We start from the raw sequence: 24292 nt of genomic DNA, 5'->3' as shown, positions 1-24292 counted from the left end.
AGGGTCCTGTTCTGGGATCAACACAGAAACGAACTAGCCTATCCCAGCTCCTAACCCAAAGTACTCATGCCTAACTTTAAAACAAGTTGCAATGAATGCAGAAGCATAGCCCTATGGGAATATGCTGGTGTTAAACTTGATTTTTAAAAAGTATTTTTAATGGGTCATTCCCTTCCTTTCTCTCTTCCTTTTCTTTTCCTCCTTTCCTCCCTGCTTCTTTCCTTTCACTTTTGCTTTTGTCCATTTCTTTTCCTACAGGTAAGGCTATTTGTGCCCCGTGATGGACAGCATTGCCCTTTTCTCTGAAAGGACAAGGACATCCTTCTCTTCCAGGTGCATAAACAACACCGCCCACACAAAGAGACGGGAAATGGGAAACAGACGACCTGTCTCCACTTTCTGCAAACCTCGTAGATGCATTTGTGAAGTATTTCTGGCCTTTGGATCTGTTGCCAGTTGTAAACAGCCATGAACAGATTTCACTCACTGCAATTTATATGCTTCTTTGGTTTTTAGATTAGTATTTCAAGTAAGACTTATTTTCTTACTTGTAAGGCTAATGTAACCTTATGGTAGAATTTTCAAAGCTACTGTAACTTGCCCCCCTTAATAATGGGAAAAAATGGGCGCCTGGGTGGCTCAGTGGGTTAAGCCTCTGCCATCGGCTTGGGTCATGATCTCAGGGTCCTGGGATCGAGCCCCGTATGGGGCTCTCTGCTCAGTGGGTAGCCTGCTTCCCCCAATCCCCATCTGCCTACCTGTGATCTCTCTCTGTCAAATAAATAAATAAAATCTTAAAAAAAAAACTGGGAAAAAACTTCCCTTCCTTATTTTAGAATCATGTACTAAGCCTTACCAACTAAATGAACATATATGTGTGTTCATAAATATATATATTTAAAATGTATAGTAAAGAAAATAAATAATTGACATTAATAATTTGGGCAAATACTTACCTCCATTCCCAGTAGTTTCAAGGCTTTAGGCTATTTAAAAAAAAAGTTATACATAAAGTTAGATCTTTCTTTATAGAGGTAAGAAAAGAATCTATTATATCTTAACCAGGTAATAGAAGAACTCTACTGCACATATAGCATTTATTCATTTCCCTAAAGAAAACAACACCAGAGGAACCCATTTATAGAAATACTAGAATTAAGGAGTGCCTGGGTGGCTCAGTGGGTTAAAGCCTCTGCCTTCGGCTCGGGTCATGATCTCAGGGTCCTGGGATCAAGCCCCGCATCAGGAGCTCTGCTCAGTGGGGAGCCTGCTTCCCCCTCTCCCTCTACCTGACTCTCTGTCTACTTTCTCTCTCTCTGTCAAATAAATAAATAAATAAAATCTTTTTTTTTTTTTTTAAAGATTTATTTATTTATTTGACAGACAGAGATCACAAGTAGGCAGAGAGGCAGGCAGAGAGAGGAGGAAGCAGGCTCCCTATTGAGCAGAGCCCGATGTGGGGCTCGATCCCAGGACCCTGGGATCATGACCTGAGCCGAAAGCAGAGGCCTTAACCCACTGAGCCACCCAGGCGCCCCAAATAAATAAAATCTTAAAAAGAAATTCTAGAATGAAGGATTTAGTGATTTTGGTGCATTACAGAAAACCAGACACCCAGAGAGGCATAATGAGATCGTCCAAGGGTAGACCCTGTTGATAATCTCTTTTATGAGCCCAAATTTCTTTATCTTCCCAGAACCGTCCTGCTTGGCGGACATCTCCATGATCTCAAGCACTTGGGCTCAGTCAAACCAAGAGCTATTTCTTAAGCTCTTGCAAGGCCTCTATTACCCGGAGACTTGGAATATTATTCAGAGTATGTGTTTAGGTATTTCACGCGGGCCATCTCCCTGTGTAGCTGTCCAGTAAGGCAAGGGTGAGTGGGGCCACGGGGACATGTGCAGACCGTGGCAGAAGGTGCTCAGTGCCATGGAAAGTGTCAGCACATACACTGGCATCATTGGTCATGCGGGGAATGTGCAAAATAGCCACAGGCCAAGACAGAGAGAGAGAGGGCAACTCAGCAAATTACAGAACTTGATTTGCACCTAACAAGTGGAGATATGAAATTACATCTCAGGGATCAGGAATTCCAGTTCTGTGTTTTAGGTGTTACCCAATGGCGAAGTGCTATCTTGGAAGTTGCTCGGTAACTAATAAGGTTAAAGTATTCCCCATTCCTCCAAATTTTATTTTGGAACAAAATAAAACTACGACTAGCCTCAACTTTGTCACTCTCCCTCCTTTCTTTCCCTTTTAGCTTTTTAAAGTGACCACAGTTTGAAATTTGTGTGATTTTATTTTTCTTATTTATATTTCTGGTGTTTTCAAAGTGGTCTTTGAGCACCACCAAATACTTTCGTCATCAGAAGATCAGCTTTGTTAAAAGTAGAAATCAAGGAGCCTGGGTAGCTCAGTGGGTTAAAGCCTCTGCCTTCGGCTCAGGTCATGATCCCAGGGTCCTGGGATCGAGCCCCACATCAGGATCTCTGCTCAGCAGGGAGCCTGCTTCCTCCTCTCTCTCTCTGCTTGTCTCTTCCTCCTCTCTCTCTCTGCCTACTTGTGATCTCTGTCTGCCAAATAAATAAATAAAATCTTAAAAAAAAAAAAAAAGTAGAAATCAAGGAGCCTGGGTGGCTCAGTGGGTTAAGCCTCTGCCTTCAACTCAGGTCGTGATCTCAGGGTCCTGGGATCGAGCCCTGCATTGGGCTTCCCTGCTCTGCGGGGAGCCTGCTTCTCCCTCTCCCACTCCCCCTGTTTGTGTTCCCTCTCTCACTGTATCTCTCTCTGTCAAAAAAATAAATGAAATCTTAAAAAAAAAAAAAAAAAGGCAGAAATCATGCCCACCACCAGCTAGAGTAACAGTTTTAAAATGTGGTCCAGGAAACATAAGATCCTTTTTGGGGGCTCAAAGGTGTTTTCCTAATAATACTAAGATGTTCTTTGGTTTCAACAGCCATTAACATTTTGCAATGATAGTGCAAAGGCGAGCCAAACTGTGGGGGGCCCTGGCAGGAATGACAAGCAGTCCTAGCAGCAGACCCAGACTTCACTAGTTGCCATTAGATTTCACTGTTCCGCACTTGAAGTTTAAAGACAAACAAAAAACCAGTTAGACTTAAGAAGTCCTTGATGAGGCTAAAAAACCAGTTAACTATATTAAATCTCTACCGTCCATACTAAAAAAAAAAAGTCTTTCGGCTATTTTGAGGGATGCAATGGTAAGTGTGCTGAAAGCACTTTTGCTACATAGTGAAAGAGAACAGGTCATTCTGGGGACAAACACACACTTACTTGGATTAGAGCTACACTGCTTCATGGGCGATCTACTTGAAGGAATGACTGGCAGACCAACTACGGTTTACTTAGCCTTGGACATTGGGCGGACGTTTTTGGTTATGGCCTAAGTGGAGCTGTCATTTCAAGGAAAATAACTAACTGATGGTATTTGTTGCCAATGACAGAATTTTCCAAACCGAAATTAGAAAAAAATTAAAATTTTTAAAAACTTGCATATTCTCTCCCCCATGACCTGGACGGTTTTTCAGAAGTTAAAGACTTTTCTGATGAGATTGGAGGTGATTTTAGTGAAGGATGAGTTTCTGAAATTGTCCAATGAAATGTGTCAGCCGTCAGAAGATCTGCATAACTTGACAAATGATGATGATACAATGGCCAGTCTACCATGTTCCCAGATCCAAAGTGTAAGATCAGTCAATGCAATTTGAAGTTGCAGGGTGTGAAAAGTTCATTGAACTATTTCAGATTTTGTGTTTTCATTGATCTTTCAGAAATTGCCAACTGAGTTTTGATGTACGCAGCATCAAAAAAGAATATCTATAATTATTTGTAAAAATTATTAAAACACTCCTTCCTTCATACATATATATACATTTATATATATTTGTCATATTTGTCACATCTTTGTGTGAAGTCACATTTTCTTTGTACAATTCAACCCAAACATCTGGCAACAGAGTGCAGAAGGAGATGAGAATCTAGCTTTCTTCCATTAAGCCAGATATTACAGAAATATGCAAAAAATGTAGAACAATGCTACTCTTATACCAAATTTTGTTTTGAAAATACAGCTATTTTTCACAAACATGTCATTTATGTTAACGTAATGGGCTTCTTATAGTTAACTGAAAATGAATTAACATTAATAATTAATAAATATGGTGAAGTCTTTCATTCCTAACACGGTAACAGCAATTGATAGAACTCCCAGAAATAAGAGCTTTTGGGGGCCCTCAATAATTTTTTAAAGGTATAAATGGATTCCCAAGACCAAAAACCGTGAGTGAGGCAGGTAAGATTAATTTGAATTTCATGATTAGTCCCTGATCATTAGGGCTCACTCTCAGGGTCGGTTTCTGATTTTAACGGGACCTAGTGAGGAAAAGAAAGGGGTGTATCCCCCAATACATGGCCTTTTTTTTTTTAATGGATTTGATGGTGGAGGAAAGAGGTGGGTGGGGCCAGCTGCCTTCTTACTGGATCTCCCCCTGGGAGAGAACCATGCCACATCCCAAATGTGTCCCACTCTAGTCCTCCCCCGGAGCCCAGGAAAGGGAACAGGCTGCAAAACTCACCCTCTTGGGGCCGAAGAGATTGTGGTAGAGCGTCCGGAAGCGCTTGCGCGTGTAGTTGCAGCGGTAAGCCCCGCCCATCAGGTATTCGATCACCAGGCCGATGTCGATCAGGCTAATTCTGTAATCCGGAGGCAGGTTCCCCTATCAGGGAAGAACGAAAACACACACACACACACACACACACACACAAAAGACAGCGTGGTTTACTAGGGATTCGATGCCATGTGTTCTGTAACTATTTTAGAGTAAAAAAAAAAAACTAATTCAGAAACATAGGAATGTAGTATTATGCTGGTTAATTAATTCACCTTAAAATAGATCCAACCGAAACCTGGATATTCTCGCTTGGAAAGAAGACATAAGTTAAATAAGAAGATGCAGAAATCGTCGGCAATAACAGAAAATCAAAATATTTATTCAAGTCTTCAGCTGGGGAGAAAAAAACACCAGTGTAGCAGAGAGAAACACAAGGCTCGACATGGCAAACACGGAGCTCCAGCCGCTAGCAGCTCGGCTCCCCGGACGGTCCCCAGGCCCCCGCCCTGCCTCTGCCCCAGGCTTGCTCCCGCTTTTGCTAACCAGTTACTTCTTCCCGCTCACTAAAGGAAGACTCCTTCCAGAAGATGGTTGTTATTACCATCGCCTGCATCAGGCGGATAGATATGCTGATAGTTCCTCGGCAAAACCTCGATGAACAATGGGGGAAAAAAAGCAGCTTTTTCATAAAAGGAGAGCGGATGGATGTCAGGGTGAAGTCACTTAGGAACATCCCTTGTGGTTAGAGAGAAAGGGGGTGGCATGAGAAGAGATTTTGAGGGAATATTTATTTCCCTGGAATTAAGGAGGTTTAGGATATTTTCTTTCAAAGAGAAGAGCATTTCTTGAAGACCAAGAATGATGGCGTTTAAGTTTTATGGGGCTTGTATGCACAGATGCGAAACATAAGGATTTTATTATCATTCATTGTCTACTCGTTACTGGTTTCGGCACCCAAAGGGTTCTCTCTAGGGTCTAAGGAAAATACCTGCTCTGCTAGGTCAGGGGAGAGTTAGTTCCATCTACGGCAAGTTCTGAGCACACTGCGAGTTCCAAAAAGCACGAGTAAGGAATGAGCTGTCTGGTTTGGCTTCCTGTGGCAGGAGCGAGCGCACTCCGTACCATGAACCACGAGGATACAGCTCTGCGTAGGAAGCCTCAGATACATTGTGGAGAGGCAGGAGGGCTCTGTCTACTTTGGTCTTAATGGAGGACCCACTCTGATACCATGTGAGGTTTCTGGCGCTTACAGAAGTGGCTCATAGCCACGGTGGTGGCTCTCCAACTTTGGTGGCATCAGAATCACCTGGCGAACTTGGTGACAGTGCCAAGCGCTGGCTTTAATGTATGGGCTTCTCTGTGCCTTGTTAGCTCTCCGGGTGGTTTTGAGATACACCCAAGTTTGTGCTAAATAAGGTGGGTCAGGTGAGCTCACGTGGCAGAATCAGAAAACTCATGGTGTATAATCAGTCATTAGGAAATCAGCTTCCGTTTTTGCACAACCGAGGGTAGGTTTTCTGTTACCCATACTCAGCTTTGCTATGGCCAACAGCACCCATCTGAAGGGCATTCAGGCCACTTGTAGCCTTCCACCAAACCTATAGCTTTGATGGTGTTACCGATCTCTGTATTCCCGGTGCCTTCTCTAGAGACTGGTGTGTGGTCGGCATTCGGGAGGTTTCTGTGGTGAAGCTGTGAATGAGTGAAACTGTGCAATTCGCTGATGTGGTTGGGATCTAGTCTCAGTGTCAGGTTTCTCGGTACTATATTCTGGTCAGTAACGCAACTAACTAGCCACGGTCTCTGGGTCATCCTGTCTGGGAGAGCCCCGCGTCACTGTGGAAATTCGACTTGAAATAGGCTGATGGCTCTGTGGGTATTTTCAGTGGAGTGGGAACAAGGGGATAGCAGTTGTCCCAGCCCACCGCAGAGGAGGGCCTAGTGCTACCCTTTAGACTGGCTTGCTGCCTCTGCACAGTTCCAACCCGTCAGGTTCTACCTCTCCCTTGGGTTGGAGCACAAAGCAGGCTTGGGGGACCTCAGGCAGAGAACACTTCCCATCCTTGAGCTTGGCTCATCAGAACCCCATAGAAATGGCCTTATTCTCCTCCTTGCCATGCTCAGAATTCTACCATCTCCTCTGAGCAGCTCATCAGCCTAACCACACTGGCAAGGGAAGCTCCCCATAGGCTATTAGAAAAGGCCAACTGCCTGACCTCTTTATGCCAAGCGTGGCAACAACAGAGGAAAGGGAACTCAGAGAAGGTTTGAAGATGGTAACTGTTCATGTATCACCCTTTCTATAAACACGAAACTGAGTTTGAAAATATTCCTCCTGCAACTGCTTTTCTGCACTGTGTGGGGGTAGGGGAACAAGGCTGCGAGTTTCTGCCTTGACGGGCTGTACCCGACGGGTAGGCAGGCCTCTTCTTTCGGGAGTAGAAGAGCTCGAGAGCCTGGACGCGCGTGGGTCTGCCTCCTCTCTTCTGCATTTGGCTCCTATAAGGATGACCCCGCAGAGGAGGTCCTGCATTTGTGCTATTTTTCTGGGCATTGTGTGGCCGGCAGAGGAAACAGCGGTGGCTGGGAATCAACTGCCCTGGGCTTCTTTCTGTCTGTCCTTCATAAATCGACCAGCTTCCTGCAAGGCCTCAGTTTTCTCCCCCGAACAAAGGGTGGAACTCGATGGGCTCTATTGTCTGTAACGCCCAAGTACCAGGTTACAGAAACAAACCTACGAGATGTAGTGTGAAGCTTTGGGAAGGAAGGCATAGCAAGTCTATGAATGCTGCCTATTTTTAATCCTGTAAGAATTTTCTCAATTTAAAACACATGAGTAACAGCGAACCTAACACCTATATATTTTCTTTTGAGACACCGATGTGTGAACGTCAGTTTGAGTTCTAAGAACAAGACGCCAATATTGCCTGAAGACCGACAGGGAGTGTCAAGAACTATGCTTTGGGATGGTCTATAGGAGGAGGGGTTACCAGGAAAGTGATAATCGTAAAATTAAAAATAATCAAAATTTGAGAAAGGCAAAGGAAACATTTTTGCCAATGATTATACTCATAAAGGGCTCTTAGGTTTATATACTACCTAAGGAAGGTGCTGGAATCTTTTTTTGTAAGAACTTCTCATGTAAAGCTTGATTATTTTGCAGTGATTCACATAGGATCTGGTATCAAGCCAGAGAGAGGATTCAAGGAAGACCAGTCTTGGTCTTGGTTCTGCCCAGCTTTGAGCAAAGGCCTTAAAGGAACGGGCTGGCCTTCTGTTTGACCACAAGGCGGCGATGTTCACCGGGCCGAACCCAATGGCAGATCCATCAGCATTTTACCTGCCTCTTCTTTTTTATATGAGTAATAAGGCCATGTAAATGAATAGGGCAGATTGAAGGACTTGGAAATCAGGAGTCAGATGCCCTTGTTAAAGTGATATCTGGAGGAGGGACAGCTTACTTTACCAGGTAATGTGTCCGAAAGCCTGCAAGACTGATTGCATCTGTTTTCGCCCCCTAGAGTCTTAGAAAGCACGGAAATTAGTTTCACAATTTTTACTGGGGAGAATGGAAGCCTTTTGGGGAAGAAGAAATAGATTTCACAAAATTAATAAAATCGGGTACTATTTTAGCCTCTTTGGATAACTGTGTCCTGGATGAACTCTGAAGGGGATGGGAACATTTGGGGTATGTCTGATGTGCTGGGCTGATGGCCGTGGCCACCTGTGACCCTAGATGTCACAAACACAGAGAACAGCCCGCAGTAGCACCCCGCAGTGGAAAGAGCACTGGGCTGGACTGTGGTCCAGCTCTGCTTCTCTGTGACCCTGGGCAGATGGCTTCCTTTCTCCGTGCTTCAGTTTACACTCTGCAAACAGGCACTTTGGACAGCGTGAGTTCAAAGGTGATGTCCATTTCTAGAGGTCCAATTTTTCTGACCTGTACCTGGCAGGCTGCCTGGGCACCGGGCAAAGACTGTTTTCCGAACATGCAGAGTTGACATAGTTCCCATTAACCACCCTTGAAATGTGGTCAGTGGAGTGGGGACTCAGAAACAGGACAGTCAAGGACTAGACAGAGATGGTGTTGAGCTCATCGCATCCACCTCCTTTGGAAAAAGCAGAGACACCACAGGTAATGTCCAAAAACCTTCTGGAAGAGTCTTCCTTCTCCTGGAGGCTTTCCAAACAGGAAGCCAACAACGACACTGAAGAAATGCTTCTTCTGTCATTTCTGTTCTTCCTTCCTTCCTCTTTTGGTAATTACTTTGGTAATTGGTAATGCCTGAGCACTTACGTCCCCTTTCATGCCTCAACAACACATGGTAAGCCATGTGACTCAAACAATTTGATCCACAGAGTGAAACAGAGAAGCCTGGCTCTATCGGCAGGTAAAATCTGACAACAGGAAAACACTGCTCCTTTTTCTTGTGCCATGGGCTACTTCTCTGAAGCTAAATTTTAATCCATGCCATCCTAAAGAGGACTTTTAACTAAGAGTTTAAATGCATGTATGGATCTGCTCTTCTGAATATACTCTTTTTCAGAAGTCAGCTCGTGATATCGCTATCAGATTTCAGCTGTTCGGGAAACACATTTTGTGGAAACTTATAACAAGCATTCAAAAGAAGATTGTTTCCTTCTGATGTATGTAAAGGTGTAAAATGATTGCTGGTCATTGAATTTACCAAGGAAGGGTGTTCAAAAGTCTATTCTGGCCAAAGTTTATGGAAAAGAGGACATTCCCTCAATGTTCAGCTTTGTTACAGACCAGGCAATCTTTTAAAAAATAAAAATTCTTTTGCAAATCTACATGAATTCGGCAGATGGGATTATGAAAACGTCCTTTCTTTATCCAAAGACTGTCTAAAATGCTTCCCCCACCCTTTCATTCTGCCAAAGCTCTGGGTCTTAATTCCCATGTGAGTGACATTAAACTATCATAATTTCACAATTACCTCTATATAATACTCAACTATCACCCTCTCTTTGTGGGGAATAATAGTACAGGTCATCCAAAGTATTAGCACATTTAAGTTAGGAAAGAAAAGCTAGTACTTTAAAACACAGAGAGGCACAAATCGAGCAGACAGTTAGCTTCTAAAAATGGCAAGTTAGATTTCGCGGAAAAGCAGACAGACTCGGGCTGCTCTGGATTAATGTGGCCTTGTTGCGTCCGATGGATTTATGCAGAAAAGCAGTTCTGGGAAGTGTGTTAGCTTCTATCATTTAAAATTTCTGATCGATGCTGTATAACCAGCTTTTTACCTCCTGGCTCCTAGACTGTTCCCTTGATACAAATAATTTGAGAGTCAGTTCTCCAAGGTGGTTCTGTTGAAGTCAAAGGAGAGCTGGGCTTGGAGATATCCTGCTGTTACGTGGGACCATTGGGTGATTCCTAAATGTACTCCCTGGGTTCCTAAGAGTTATTTGCTTTTGATTTTCCAGGCATATCATCGAACACTATGTTTAAGGTCCAGAACTATGTTCCTAACATAGGAGTAGCATTTCACACCAGGGCTTATCCCTTATTGTTTCATAGTTTTTTGGTCACAGATCACATCAATTAACAGGTAACATAAAGTCCCATAATCCTAAAGCACAAACCACATGCTAATTACCAACTTCCTCAATTTTGAAAATGGCTTAACCTGCCCAAGATTTTCTTAGCATTTTAAACTTAGCTTTTGCAGACCCTGCGTATCGCATTGGCCTAAATGGCTGGACGTCATCTGGAATCATCTGAAGAAGGTGCGCTTCGATGTTAACTACTCTCATTTACTCCTTTTTTTTCTTTTAAGATTTTATTATTTTTTATTTGAGAGAGAGCAAGAGAGAGCATAAGCGAGAGGAAAGGCAGATGGAGAGGGAGAAGCAGGCTTCCTGCTGAGCAGGGAGTCCAACGCGGGACTCGATCCCAGGCCCCTGGCATCATGACCTGAGCTGAAGGCAGACGCTTAACCGACTGAGCCACCCAGGCAGCCTCCTCTCATTTACTTCTTAAGAAAACACAAAGGCCCCTCATTCTTAGCTCCCTTCATCCATATAACACAAAACGCAGAGACTTCCCCTCCTCTGGCTGCCACTGTTGTCCCTTCTCTTCATGAAGTCAGGGGCTCACCTCGTCCACAGAAGTAAACAAGCGTCTGCTTTCCTGTCCCTCTCTCTTCCCAAGCAAAGAAACGAAACACAGGCTGTTTCTCCCCACCCGACTGGCAGTCTCTTTTCCCAGGTAAAAGTTTAACTGGTTCCTACGCCAGCTCAGAAGTAGCCTGGGTCATTTGCAACCACTTTTTCCAGTTACTGAATCAGTACGTAAATGAATCTCTCTTGTTAGTTTGTATTACTTCTGAAGCACATCTTTAGCTGAGAAGTTAAAAAAAAAAAAACAAAAAAACGCTACCTTAAAAACACATGCCTTCTAATGCCAGTGACGTGAGCGGCTGTGAGAGGCAGTGAGTGGGATTTCAGAAGGGAGGAAATGGTGTTGCAAAGCAGAGCCCTGCAAGGAAGGGAACCTAACAGGAGGGATTTTGATCATTTGTCCTCAATGAAACCTAACTGCAAAAATCCCTTAGAAAATCTGGCAAAATACTGAGAAACTGGGGCGGCGGGGAAGAAGGGGAATCAGTGACTATCTGAAGGCTCGAATTGCCCTACGGCTGAGGCTGAGGGACAAAGGCAGAGCTGTCTCTGAGGAAAGTCTCACAATTTCTGCAGTGACCCAGACTCGCTCTAGGGGGTGGGGGAGGGGAAGATCTCTTATTTACTATTTAAAAACCCTCAGGATGTTTTGTGGTACCCGAGCAACAAATATCTTGGCAGAGACTATGCGTTAGATGTGTACACTTCATCTTTCGAGATCCTTCCCCCTATTTAGTTTCCAGGCAATTTTAAGCCAGAAAAAAAATCACACAAAATTGGAAGGCTTGAGGATAAGAGAAATGGCTCTGTTGGGGGCAGATGTGCTTTTGGCTGGACATGGGGCAAATCAGGGAAAGATGTGGTCTTGGTAAAGACCACCTGGTTGGACTGGGGGTAGAGATTGTGCAGCGTCTGTTTCTCTCACTTGGAAGGCTTCGCTCACTCACTCAGATGAAAAACCCTTCAGTAAGTTTGTGTGGAGATGAGAGGAAAGTCTCTCAGAGCCAGCAGAAGGTTTGGGTTTGGGTTTTTTTGTGCCCTTTACTCATTACTAGCTACTTAATAGGTACATTCTCAGCAGCCCCGGGACATTTACTTGGCCTTTCAAGGGAAACAAACTTCTAAGGGAAGTTCTAGACAATGACTCCGTGTGAGGGATCGTACTCTAGTTTTGACCTTACTTGGTAGCCTTCTCGGAGTAGGTCCTTGTGGGCTTTGGTGAGGAATTGCTATGGTCTGGTGAGTGGGGTGCCTCTGTGTGCAGGGGGTGGGAAAAGTACCCCCATCTATTTCGTCCTCTGGAGTTAGAACACCAGTGTCAGGGAATGCTGTCGAGGTTTCAGAATGAAGTTAGTTACCTCTGAGAGAGAGCGAAGGGAGCAAAACCCAAGCCCTTGGCTAAGATTAAACATAGCTTCCCTGCCTCTCACTGTTCCCATCTATACACTGGAACCATACTATATAATAATGATGATCAAATAACAATTCGACTCCATAGAATTGTCACAACAATGAAACGAGCTGCGATGTACAGTAGGCTCAGGTCAGTGCCACACACCTCGTCGTCACTAAAGGTCTGGCACTCTTTTATGGTTGTTAATCAGAGGATCTGAGTTTGAACTCCGTCTCTTCCCTAACCGCACCCTCTATGTCTGTAAAATGGGAATAATTCTTGATCCAAACCTCCCGCTGCTTGTCTCCCCTGCCCCCCAACACACACCATCAAGTTAGATGGCAACATGAAAAAATCTACTGGAAAAAATCGAGTCTTAGCAGAATGGAATGCACATATATGTTTTCGTCTCTGATGCTCTAAGACTTTCTGAGCCATGTTGCCTGTGCTCTGCATAATGTTAGAAGGGACAGTGACGCAAGGCCTCAGGAGCTAGGACATGAATATCCTGCCTAAGGTTAGTCCAACAACATGGAAACTAGCTCCCCAGACAGTAAGGGGCGTGTGGGAGAAAACAGGCAGTGGCATAAATCCACCCAGCGTGGTGCGAAGCTCTCAACAACAGGACGCGTTCTGCCTTCCGAAAACATTATGTCCAGTGAAAGCATCTAAAACCACAGAGGCGGGAGGTGAAACCACAGCTGCATTGTAAGCAGAGATGTCATCGTTAAAAGGCAACACACACACACACACACACACACACGCACGCGCGCGCACACACACACACACATACAGCGTCCTAAAATGAGGGGGCTCGCGGGGACAGGACCGCTCTGGCAGCTCATGCAAAACAGAGGTGCTTTCTAATTACAGGAAGCAGTCAAGACAGGCCTCCGACCTTCAGTCGGGAGGGTCCTTACCTTTTTGACATCCCTGACCAAGTGGTACAATGTGTTTGAGGGCCCATGTCTCTGAAAACAATAAAGAAGAATCAAATGGATTTGCGGGTCATGGGCTCTCGTCGGTAAGGCAAGAAGGTTCTGGAAAGGAAGGGTTCTGGCCGGAGGAGGGGCAGTTCTTTAAGATGAACCTTGTTGTAGTTGCTCAGTTGTACCTGTCTTTTCTAAACAGACACGCTGGCAGATTTTTGGATTGTGGTTCCTCGAGAAAAAGCAGTTGAGGGTCTAGGTTCAAGCTTTGTAAAGGAGGTTGTCAACGCTGTGGATGGCTGGGCCAAAACATCATTAAAGAGGCTGGTTTTGAGGCGGGGGTTGGCAGGAGAGACAAAGGGGCCAATTTAGAGCCTTGGAAATACGCTTGGGCACATGCCGATCACAACTTGTTACCCATCGTGAATGAGAAATTGTCCAATACACGTTGGCAACATTTTCTGTAAATGGCCAAGGAATCACTCTTTTATACTTCATAGGTCATATACTTTTCATGTTCGAATCTGCCATTGTGCAAAAGCAGCCAGAGACAATATGTCAACAAATGAGCCTGCCCATGTATCGATAAATCTTTACGGACACCAAAAGAGAATCAGATTTCATAGAATTTTAATACGTCACAAAATATCATTCTTCTACTGATTTTTTCAATCATTAAAAATGTTTAAAAAACCATTTTTAGCTTACAGACTGTATTTAAAAAAAAAAAAAAGGCAGTGGGCTGGATTCGATTCTTTGGTAGCATTTTGCTCACATCTAAAGAAAAAGCCACAGGCTCTTGGCAGGGAAAGAGAGACTAATGTGAAATGACTCGCCATCCCGCCATCTTTCGGGAATAGGAACGCTAGATGGGATACAGGATGCCCAGTTAAATTTAAATTTCAGATAAATGAGAAATGTGTTTTAGTATAAGTATATCCCAAATAGTTCACGGGACACCTCATATTAGAAATTACTCACTATCTACCTGGGATTCAAATTTAACTGGGGATCCTGTATTTTTATTTGCAAAATCTGGTGACCCTATTGGAGACTCTCAAACAGTGATGGCAAATCCTTTAGCAGTGCGGGAACACATTAGGGATGGAGACGATTCCTGGGTATGGCCTCAACTACCTGCCCATTCACGCGACACACTTCCCAGAATGCTTCTTCCACTGAGGAATGCAGTCTGCTATAGGGATTAAACACACAGACTCTGGAGTCAGAATGCCGGCCTCCATCCCCACCTGTGTCCTATTTTATTTTTTATTTATTTTACTGAAAACCCCATTATTCTTTTTTTCCCCCTGGCTTTTTTGAGATATAATTGAATAAGACATTGTGTCAGTTGAAGGTATACAATGTGATTTATTTATCACAATAAGGTTAGGTAACACACCTTCGCCTAACACAATTATCATTTCATTGTTGTTGTTATGGTGAGAACATCAAAGCTCTGATCTCATGGCAACTTTCAATTATAATACAATGTGGTGTTGTTAACTATAGTCTCCAAGCTGTACATTAGATCCGTGGAATTCGTTTGTCTTATAGTTGAAAGTTTATATCCTTTGGCTAACATCTCTCATTTTTCCCACCCTTCAGCCCCAAATATTTTGGGACTCCTCCAAAACATACTTTTATATCTGGCTCCCTTTTCAAATATTAGTTGACGATATATGCATGTGTTTATTGCTTGGCTTTTGACTCTGTGATATGGACAATTTAACATTATTAACACTTGGAATCCATGAACATGGGATATCTTTCCATTTATTTGTGCCTTCTTCAATTTCTTTAATCAATGTCTTACAGTTGTTGCTTTATAGATCTTTTACTTCTTGGTGAAAATTATCTCTAAGTATTTTATAGCTTTTGATGCTATTGTAAATAGGACTGTCTTATTCTCTTTTCAGATTGTTCATTGTTAGTGTATAGACATGCAACTGCTTTTTTTGTATGTTGATTTTGTATCTTTAAACTCTACTGGGTTCTTTTATTAGTTCTAACAGTTTTGTTTTTGTTTTTTATTTTTGTTTTTGTTTTTTTGGTCAAGTCTTTAGGATTTTCTGTATACAAAATCATGTTATCAGCAAAGACAATTTTACTTCTTCCTTTCCAAACTGGGTGCCTGTTTTTCCTTGCCTCTCTCTCTCTTGAGATAATATGTTTGTCTTTCATTCTATTAATGTGATGTGCATTTACTGATTTGCATATATTGAACCATCCTTGCATTTAGGGATGGAATCCCATTTGGTCATGGTGCATGATCATTTTAAGTGCTGGTGAATTTCAATTGCTACTATTTTGTTGAGAATTTGTGCACCTATGTTTATCAGGGATATGGGCCTATAGTTTTATTTTCTTGTAGTGTCCTTATCTTGTTTTAGTGTCAGTATATTGCTGGCCTCCTAAATAAGTTTGGGAGTGTTGCCTCATCTTCAAGTTTTTTGAAAAATTGGACAAGAATTGGGGTTAATTCTTTAAATATTTGGTAGAATTCACCTGTGAAGCCACCTACTCCTGGGCTTTTCTTTGTCAGGAAGTTTTTGATCATTGATTCCATCTCCTTACTTATTATTGGTCTGTTCAAATTTTACTGTTTCTTCATGATTCAGATTTGATCAGTTGCATGTTTCTAGGGATTTATCCACTTCTCCATGGCTAATTATCGATGTTTTGGTGGGGACAGAAACTGGGATTTCCTATGCGATCATTTCAGTCTATTATTCTTACTGAAAGTCTCACTATGCAGAATCAAGAAAAATCTGCAGAGAAAACAGAAACCTGGAGCCGCTCTGCTAAACTGTTTTCTAGTTCCAGTAGCAAGAAGGAGATAGAGCCAGTGCAGTATCACCTAACACCCTCCGCTGGCTGGAGAGAGGTCAACAAGCTCCATCTCATTAGAGCTGTGGGTGGTAGGACAGAGAAGCAGTGATAAATGAGGGGAAGAATAACCTCGAAGACAGAAGTATTGGTTCAGTACTGGCTTTCTTCTTTCTTAGGAGTTTTGTAACCTTAAATGAACCAATTCACTTCTTAGCCTCAGTTTTCTTATCTATAAAATGGAGGAAAACAATACCTCTCTTTCTTTTAATATTCCAAGTAAAAGTTTATCAACCTTGATCAAGAATTCTTACATATTTAATATTGCTTCTAATGTATCATAGGAATTACTTCCCCAAAATATTAATCAATGCTGGATTGAAAGAGTATATGGGAAATGTAGTAATGTTGTTTATGTAAGCATAAACCACATTATAAGTCTCCTGGAGATCCAAAGGAATTTGCCTTTATGGCAAAAGAACAAGCAGCAAAAGCTATTCAGGCAGGTCCAGAACCTTTGGGAAGAAAGTTTTTCTTAACCTTCCTGAACTGTACTCTCCAAGTGTCCTGTACCCTCTTGAAGTTTCCAACATCTGCTCTTTAACCTTCTTTGGATTTTAGTGCATATCAGCTCAGAGCCAAAGCACTTAGCTCACTGAATACTACAAACAACTTCCCTAAATAGTAGTTTTTCTTTATGATCACTCCTTGGTATTCCTAGTTAATGAAGTAGCAAATTATTATAAAATAATGCAAACAATATTTTGTGGTAACTCCAAACAAGAGGTATTTTACATTTTATTCCACTATAGAGGAAAGGGAATGAATCTCATAGCTTTGAGGATAACAAGATGGTGTGGGATAGTTGATCAGTCTCCTATGATGCTTTGAGTTAAATCAATTGCCCTCTGCTGATTGCCTCAAACGCCTTCTGGGCTTACAGCATAAACTGGGTTCTAATTTTCAGAGCCTTGTGGGTTTGTGTAAGAATCTGAGAATGTTAGCGTTTGGTGTGATCCCATAACTTTCTGCTTTGGATGCTGACAACTGAGCAGTTAAAACAAGCGGAATCTTAGTGACTTGGCATTGTTGTCTACAGGTCTAAGGGAGCATATTTGAAAAATGATCCATGCATTTGGAAGGGAGAGGAGAAACTCACAGGCATGTGGGGGGCAGGAGAAGGCAAAACGAAAAAACACAGAGAAAATAAAAAGTGCCTTAGCTCGGCCCTACCGTATTGTACAATTCCTCTAGTCTGGAGATGGTGAGAAAACGGTGCATGCTTACTCCATTCTCTATGAGTAATTTCACAAAATCCACTCTGTCCAGAACTAGGGCATCCAACATGGCTTGCTCCAAAGACCCCACCTGCAAATCAAGTCATTGAGTTAGTCTGCCCCAGGCTCTAGGGATGCAGTTCCTTGGTGTTCACCTGAACACTTTAGAATGGATGCCTTTGACATCTGGTAAACCTTCAGCACATCCAAGAACATGCGAACAAGACTGTTCCCAGCTCCACTTTTGGCACAGCCATAATCTCTCTTGTGTTGTGGGATCTGTCTTTGCAAACAGAATTCAAACTTTTCTAGTTCCAAAGCTATTTCCTCTCTGACTCTTTTTCTCTTCTGGGTCCCAAGAAGACACAGGATCTATAAGAATTTCCCGTGTATTCTCTGACCAAATTTCCTGTAATACTAGTGAAGCACCAAAGTGGCTGCTTTGCTGTCCTCCTTTTCTTCCTGAGGCTCTGAATTAGACCCCTGGCTACCTTGAAAAGAGGGACCCTAGCGAACAGATCAGAAAGTAGGCCTTTCTTTATTTTAATTGTTAGACTACCTTGTTTCTGCCTCACTCATTTCCGCGCAGAGACTTAGCAACTATTCAGGTCCTTGAGTCTGTCTACTCAGGGTTTTATTCAAGGTTTTATTCAAATCATTTCACAAAAACCTCCTGGTGTCCAGACTCCTTGACAAATCTTTCCACGCTAGGAATCCACTAGTGGCACTAAATAAAGACAGGGTCACGGCCAGGCAGCAGCTCTCTGGGGGCAAGACAGGGTTAAAGAAGACCCATCCGTGAGGGTATTGCCGCTCAGTTATTCCAGCATTAAAGTCAGATCTCAGACTGCCGGCTGCCTCCCTGGGATCCAAACACCAACCACCCAATAGCCAATTTTCCAAGTTTTTATTTTTGGTAGTGTCCGTTGAGGGAAACGAACCAAGAACAGTTACATAAAGCTTTGGTTCCCTCTGAGTGGTGCTCGGGAATAGGGAGGACCTGTGCTCAGCCACCAGGACCAGATGGCACCTGCACGCGGGAGCTTGCTAATCCTGCGTCTGGAGGTGTGACCGAGCCATACGCTGTATCACGGGGCGCCGCTGCTGCGGAGTGGCAACCTCAGAGACAACCAGAAACCACCTGCTAGTTCCACGCCTTCCGTCATTTTAACGAACACGTTTTGGCCTTATATGTTTTCTCGGATATATGGAAGAAATGGCATTATTTGCAGCTGAAGGTTGCCATCAGAGCCCCCCACCCCCGCCCCACCCCGCACCGAGATGGGAACCGTCTGGAACGTTTGCAGTTGTGCTTTGTCGCGTCGTCCACCAGGTGGCAGTGTTTTCCTAAATATGAGAAAGGGGCGGAGCCTGAGGATGGCCGCGAGGGAGGGAACATTTGCATCCTAGAGAACAGGCCGCAGTTTCTCCGAGCCGCTCCCAAGCAAATACCGTTGCCCAAACAAGTGGGCTTTGCAGGGGTGGTGACATATACTCTACCGGCCACTGCTGCCCATAAATAAAGATCTGGCTGCGAGCGATGTCCACTCTGTTCCAGGCTAGAGCTAAGCTCAGCTGGTCGGGGGCCGAGGCATTTGCTCCTGGGCAGACAAGGAAGAGAAAAGGGTGGGAGAGAGAAAGGAACGATCAGTTATCATACCACGAAGACCTGGAACGGTCGACTCGGCTGGACAACAGGGTTGTCATATGGGGCACTCTGGGCATTTGGGGGCAGGATGATTCTTCCCCGTGGGGACTGTCCTGCACATGGTAGGTCACTGAGCAGCATTTCTGCATCCAACCAAGTAGATGCCCATGACCCCTGCACCCCAGTCATGACAATCCAGAATGTCTCCAGACACTGCCAGATGCCTCCAGGGAGCAGGAAAGAGACAAGATCAGCTCACTGACGACCACTGCTCAACACCCTTGCTAGTCCGCGTGTGGCCCATGGAGCTGAAGCCGCAGCACCTGGGCACCTGCTAGAAATGCAGACCCTCAGGGCCCACCCTAGGTCTTTTAAATGAGAAGCTATATTTTAACAAGGTCTCAGATGACTCATGCACACATTCAGGTTTGGGAAGCAGTGCTCTGTAACTTGCGTCTCTTTCCGTGGCTGATCGCTGGTGTGAATGAAGCATTGTTCTGATTGTATGTTGCACAGGGCTACCACGAGTGGGCCAACTTGGCCACTCTACTGAAATAAAAGTTAAAATCTTTTAAGAGAAAGCTGCAAACAAGCAGCTTAGGTTTTCTTTGATTGGTGGGTAGAAGCCACTGAAATAAACCTTCAGTTTCCCATTATTCTCCAGACTCCGTGGCTAGATGGGTGCCGTCCACCAGTGGCTATTTAAATCTAAGTTCATTCAAATTAAAACAAAACTTTTAATGCTTCAGTCACACTAGCCACTTTTCAAATGCTCAGGAGCCAGATGTGGCTGGTGGCCTTTGGATTGGAGAGTGCAGATTCAAAATAGCTCCACCATCCCCGAAAGTTCTGCTGGAACAGGGCTGGTCTAGATCAATGCAGCTGCCAAGCAGCTGGGTGTGAGGCTGAGAAGAGCAGGTGGGAGAACGCTGGGCTACAGTCAGCGGCCCCGCGTCTGCCATTTTACAGCTGTGTGACTTTGGTCCTCTCTGCACCACTGTTCTATCACCTTGTGAAATGGGATAATAAGAATGATCCTATTTACTGGCTGGGATGGGGGCCTGGAATGCGATCATACACATGAATTCACATGTGAGCAGGGTTTTTGCAGTTAACAGCCTTGGTACCCTGACCAGGACCCTTCCCTAAATATGTGTCTGACATCATGCTGCCAGTGGTCCCACCAGCAGGGGTGCAGGGTTCAGAGACTGCACTCTTGCCTCAGAGGTTTTGGACATCTGCTACGTGCTAGACAACATATTAGGCACTTGCACATGCTATTGTAGGTAATGTCCCAAATAATCCTGGGAAATGGGTCTTCTGGTCTCTGTTTGACAGATGAAGATACTGAGGTTCAGAGAGGTTAAAAAGCAAATAGCTACTAACAGAAGGTGAACAGAAAAAGCACTTATCATGCCAGAGGTGAGATTGGGCCCCAGTGAGTTTTCCTTTGTTTTACTCCTGGTGATTCTGATGAGGGAAGGAGAGCTTGCAAATGTTAGTATGACCCATTTTTCTGGATTCTTCAGCAGTGGAGGCTCGAAGCAATGAGCTGCAGAGAGGGTTGCTGGTGATGAAACAGGGGTTCTCAAAGTCTGCTGCCCATTAGAATCATGGGGGAAGCTTTTAAAACATCCCTATGCCCAGGCTGCACCCCCAAAACAACCACATCCCCTTGCTTGGGCTGGGAGCCAGGCTCTGATAGTTTCAAACATCTCCAGGCGTTTTCAACGTGCCCCTGAGCTTGGGAACCAGTGCGCTGCGTGATTCTGTCTGCTGCCTCCCCTCGCCTCTTCCCTCCTCTTCATTCTGAGATAGTGAAGTTAAGAATCGGGTGAGCAAAATGTTCTCTAAACAGCACGTCTCAAATTTGAGCACAGGAATAACCTAGAGAGATGGGCCCTACCTCCTGAGCATCAGATTTAGTGGGTCCCCGTGGACCGAGTCTCTGCATTTCTGGTCTCCCAGGCGGTGCTGGTAAAAGGAGGATCCGAGACCTTCATTTGAATAACAAAGACCCTAGAGCCCGGTGGGCCACTTAGTCTTCCCAGGGCAAAGGGTGTTTTGATTCCCGTGTCTACACATGAATGGGTTCGGTATAAACCACATACTTGTAGTAAATTAATGTTTGGGATGATGAGCATTAATTCAGTTTCCACAGGGATTTTTCGATTAAAAATTATTTATCACCTCAGGTGATAACATCAGAAACTGCAAACTAACACCCAGAGTAACTGGTGGAAACAAGTGAGAAGTAGAAACGCGTCGAAGTGTACCGTCATCACTTGAGAGGAAAGAAAGTGCAGGCTCACTGCGCATGCGTCTGGAAAGGTAGCACTTAATACTTTGCTCCCTTGGTCCTTGCGGACCTGCTGTAATGGTCTAATCATTCCCTTTCCATTTGTATGCCACACATTTGTATGTCACCCTGTCAACGGTAGCAGCACAAGTCTGAACAAGAACCCAGGAGGAAGCAGCTCTTGGGGTCAATGTGAGCTACCTGAATGTAATCACTTAAGTGTCAAGGAAAATCACAAAGCCAATGAGTCTTGACTTCTCAAAAATTGAAAATACATCACTCCGAAGAGATCCTGGGTGACAGTCTGGATCCGAGGTTCTCAACTTGGGTGACCAACCATCCCAGCTGCCCAGGAGTCAGGCTGTTAGCACTGAAATTTACACATCCTTGGAGACCTGCCAGTACTGGTCAGCCTACGCGGCACGGTAGCTACACGCTGGAATTGCCCGGAGACCTTGACGTAGACGCATGCTTGGGAGCCCTCCCGGAGATTCTGGTTTCATTGGTCCTGGGCACTGCAGTTTTTAAAAAGCTCCCCAAGAACTTTTAAGAACAAGAGGTCCTCAACCTTGTCTTGACATTAGAATCATGGAGACAGGGGGAAGAACCTTGAGTCTAGATGGTATATATTCATTCACTTACTCCCCTGGTTATTCACTTATTTCCACATTAAACAAATCCAGATTTCATGCCTTCTCTTAGGGCAGGCACTATGCCCGTCTGAGGACCAAGGCGAGGAAGGCAGAGTTCATTGTCTGGAGAGCTTCCATTCTAGAGGAAGAGCTAGGTCTGTAAGTAACTGCATCATCTCAGGCAGTCATTCATTTATCTGCTTGACAGACACTGAATACCGTCTATGGCAGGAACTATTTGAACGTTGACCATCCATCCAATGGGGAGGAAGGCCGCTAAGGTCACTCTGCACAGGGCTTACTACTTACTTCTACCCATGGAGGGGGCAGCGCTCAGAAAGTAAAGGAATAAACAAACAGAGGAACTGTGTACTTTCTGATTGTGTAAGTGCTGTGAAGGAGCAGAGTCATTGCCGGGAGATGTGGGACCTGTGTCTGGGGACACTTTGAGTCACTCCAAGTCAGTGTGGCAGCACCACCCTGGCTCTCCGGTCTCACATGAAGCCCTTGGATAACCTCATGGATACAAGTGTGGGTGTCCTTTGGGGCATCTGGTTGGCCCTGGGAGGGAAAGAGAGGGTTAGATAAAGGCCCCGCAGTATTGAAAAGGGGCTGGGGATCCAAGAGGATCCTGGTCTGGGCTAAGGATACACCATCCGTATGACACTGTGGCCTTGGCTGATGCCAGACCCCAGCTGGGCATGGAGAAGGCCTTTTAAAGTGCTGGCTTCATGGTTGTTCTGTTGATGACCCAGATGGGAGTGGAGTTGTTCTGTTAGGATGAATGGACAGGAGACCTCCCTGAGAGTGACTGGGATCTAAATGATGAGGAAAAGGCATCATGTGAAGAAGTGTGTAGGGTGTGGGAGTGGGGGGGAACATTCTAGAAAGAGGGAACATCAGATACAAAGCCCCTGATGTGGGAATGAATGCAAGTCGGTATAAGACATTTAAAAAAAAAAATAAGAGTTTTAGTATTTCCTCTTTCTGCAGGAGGTCAGGGAAACTTTAAGTGCATAGATAATGGTTTTCAGGGAAGGATTACTTCACTAGACAAATGAGACGAAGAAGGGCATTGTAGCCAAAAGGAACAGCCCAACCAAGGATTGGGAGAGTTAAATACCTGCGAGTTTGGGAAATTCATGGGAAGACACTGAGGGAGCGTTAGAAGCAAAGATGAAACCAAAATGGAAGAATTTGTACATGACATTGGAGGAGTTTCCCTTTATTCTGAAGATGCAGGGAAACCGCCGGAACACCTCCTTTCAGAAATAATGCAGTCACATGCATGTCTTGGAAAAAATCCCTTTGGCAGCTGTGTGGTGGGTAGACTGGAAGGGACACTGGACTGGAGCAATAAGGAATGTTTTGCTGTATTGTAGGAAAGGGGCCATGACTGGCAGGAGCAGCTGGGGTGGAGGGATCTTTAGAAAGCACAATTGATAGCTTTGGGTAAGAGATTTAAAGGAGGGCACAAGAGAAGTCAGAAGTGGTCTCCTAACCCTAGCTTGGGAGCCCAGGTACATAATAACCAACTGAGATTGGCAATGCAAGATAAAAACAGGCTTTGGGGGGGACAGCAAAATGGCGTCCTTGAACATACTGAGCCTAAAAATGCCTGAGGTATATCCATCTGGGTGGGAATGACCAGAGGCCATTGGATATGGAGATGCGGGGCAGAGAAAGGGTGAGCGTGGAGACAGAGATGTGGAAAACATTAGCATGAAGGTGAGAGGGAGAGAGCAGAGAACGGATCACCGGAGAATGGATCACCGGAGAACAGATCACCGGAGAATGGATCACTGGAGAATGGATCACGGGATACCACCGACATTTAATAGCTGTGGAGGTAAGGCAAGTCCTTAGAAAGCAGTCACACACGAACACATACAGAAAACAGGGAGATGGGAAGAGAACCTGGAGATCAGGGTGCCCTAACCTTTGGGAAGAGAGACTTTTCAGAAAGAGGGGGTGGTCATTAGGTCAAAAGCTGCAACGAGGGCAAGTAAAAAAGGTAGGCTTTCCTTCTTCTTCTCCTTCTTCTCCTTCTCCTTCTCCTTCTCCTCTTTCTTCTTCTTCTTCTTCTTCTTCTTCAAGATTATTTATTTTAGAAAGAGAGAGAGCTGGAGTGAGGTGGGGGGAAGGGGCAGATGGAGAGGGAGAGACAGAATCTCAAGCAGGTTCCACATCTAGCACAGAGCCCTCGGTGCTGGGGCTAGATCCCAGGACCCCAAGATCATGACCTGAGCCAAAATCAAGAGTTGGATGCTTAACCAACTGTGCCATCCAGGTGCCCCAATCACTTTCCTTCATTACAACTCTTTATATTACAAGGGGCCAGGTTATGAATCTATTAGTTTATTATTTGCTTCCTTCTCTGAAGTGTAAACCTCAAGGGGGTAAGGCGTTGTCCACTTTACTCACTGTTGTATTCTGAGAGTTCAGAACAGTGCTTGGCACATCATGGGTGCTCAATAAGCATTTGGTGAATGAATGAATGAACCTCGAAG

General features: G+C 44.4%; 1 protein-coding gene and 1 long non-coding RNA gene across 11 annotated transcripts in view; one reads left to right on the top strand and one right to left on the bottom strand.

Moving 5' to 3' along the window:
• Positions 1 to 24292, bottom strand: part of TRPM3 (transient receptor potential cation channel subfamily M member 3) — a 489615-nt gene that overhangs the window by 79223 nt on the left and 386100 nt on the right. For 6 of the 10 annotated variants that reach the window (XM_059143480.1, XM_059143481.1, XM_059143484.1 and 3 more), the window contains 6 exons: positions 18704 to 18804; positions 17160 to 17294; positions 13089 to 13139; positions 4904 to 4939; positions 4596 to 4736; positions 957 to 986 (listed from right to left, as the gene is read on the bottom strand). In XM_059143480.1, coding sequence (XP_058999463.1) covers positions 957 to 986; positions 4596 to 4736; positions 4904 to 4939; positions 13089 to 13139; positions 17160 to 17294; positions 18704 to 18804 — 494 coding nt within the window. The remainder of the gene's footprint in view (positions 1 to 956; positions 987 to 4595; positions 4737 to 4903; positions 4940 to 13088; positions 13140 to 17159; positions 17295 to 18703; positions 18805 to 24292) is intronic. The other 4 variants (XM_059143482.1, XM_059143483.1, XM_059143486.1 and 1 more) reach the window with 1 other exon arrangement.
• The window catches only part of LOC131813205 (uncharacterized), a 51973-nt gene continuing 36280 nt past the window's right edge, over positions 8600 to 24292 (top strand). The window contains exon 1 of the long non-coding RNA XR_009346665.1: positions 8600 to 8766. This is a non-coding gene — a long non-coding RNA (uncharacterized LOC131813205). The remainder of the gene's footprint in view (positions 8767 to 24292) is intronic.

The sequence above is a fragment of the Mustela lutreola genome, chromosome 12 (genome assembly GCF_030435805.1).
Source record: "Mustela lutreola isolate mMusLut2 chromosome 12, mMusLut2.pri, whole genome shotgun sequence".
In the NCBI taxonomy this organism is placed as follows: Eukaryota; Metazoa; Chordata; class Mammalia; order Carnivora; family Mustelidae; genus Mustela; species Mustela lutreola.
Note: the sequence above shows the minus strand (reverse complement) of the source record. Positions and strands in the feature narration are given on the sequence as shown.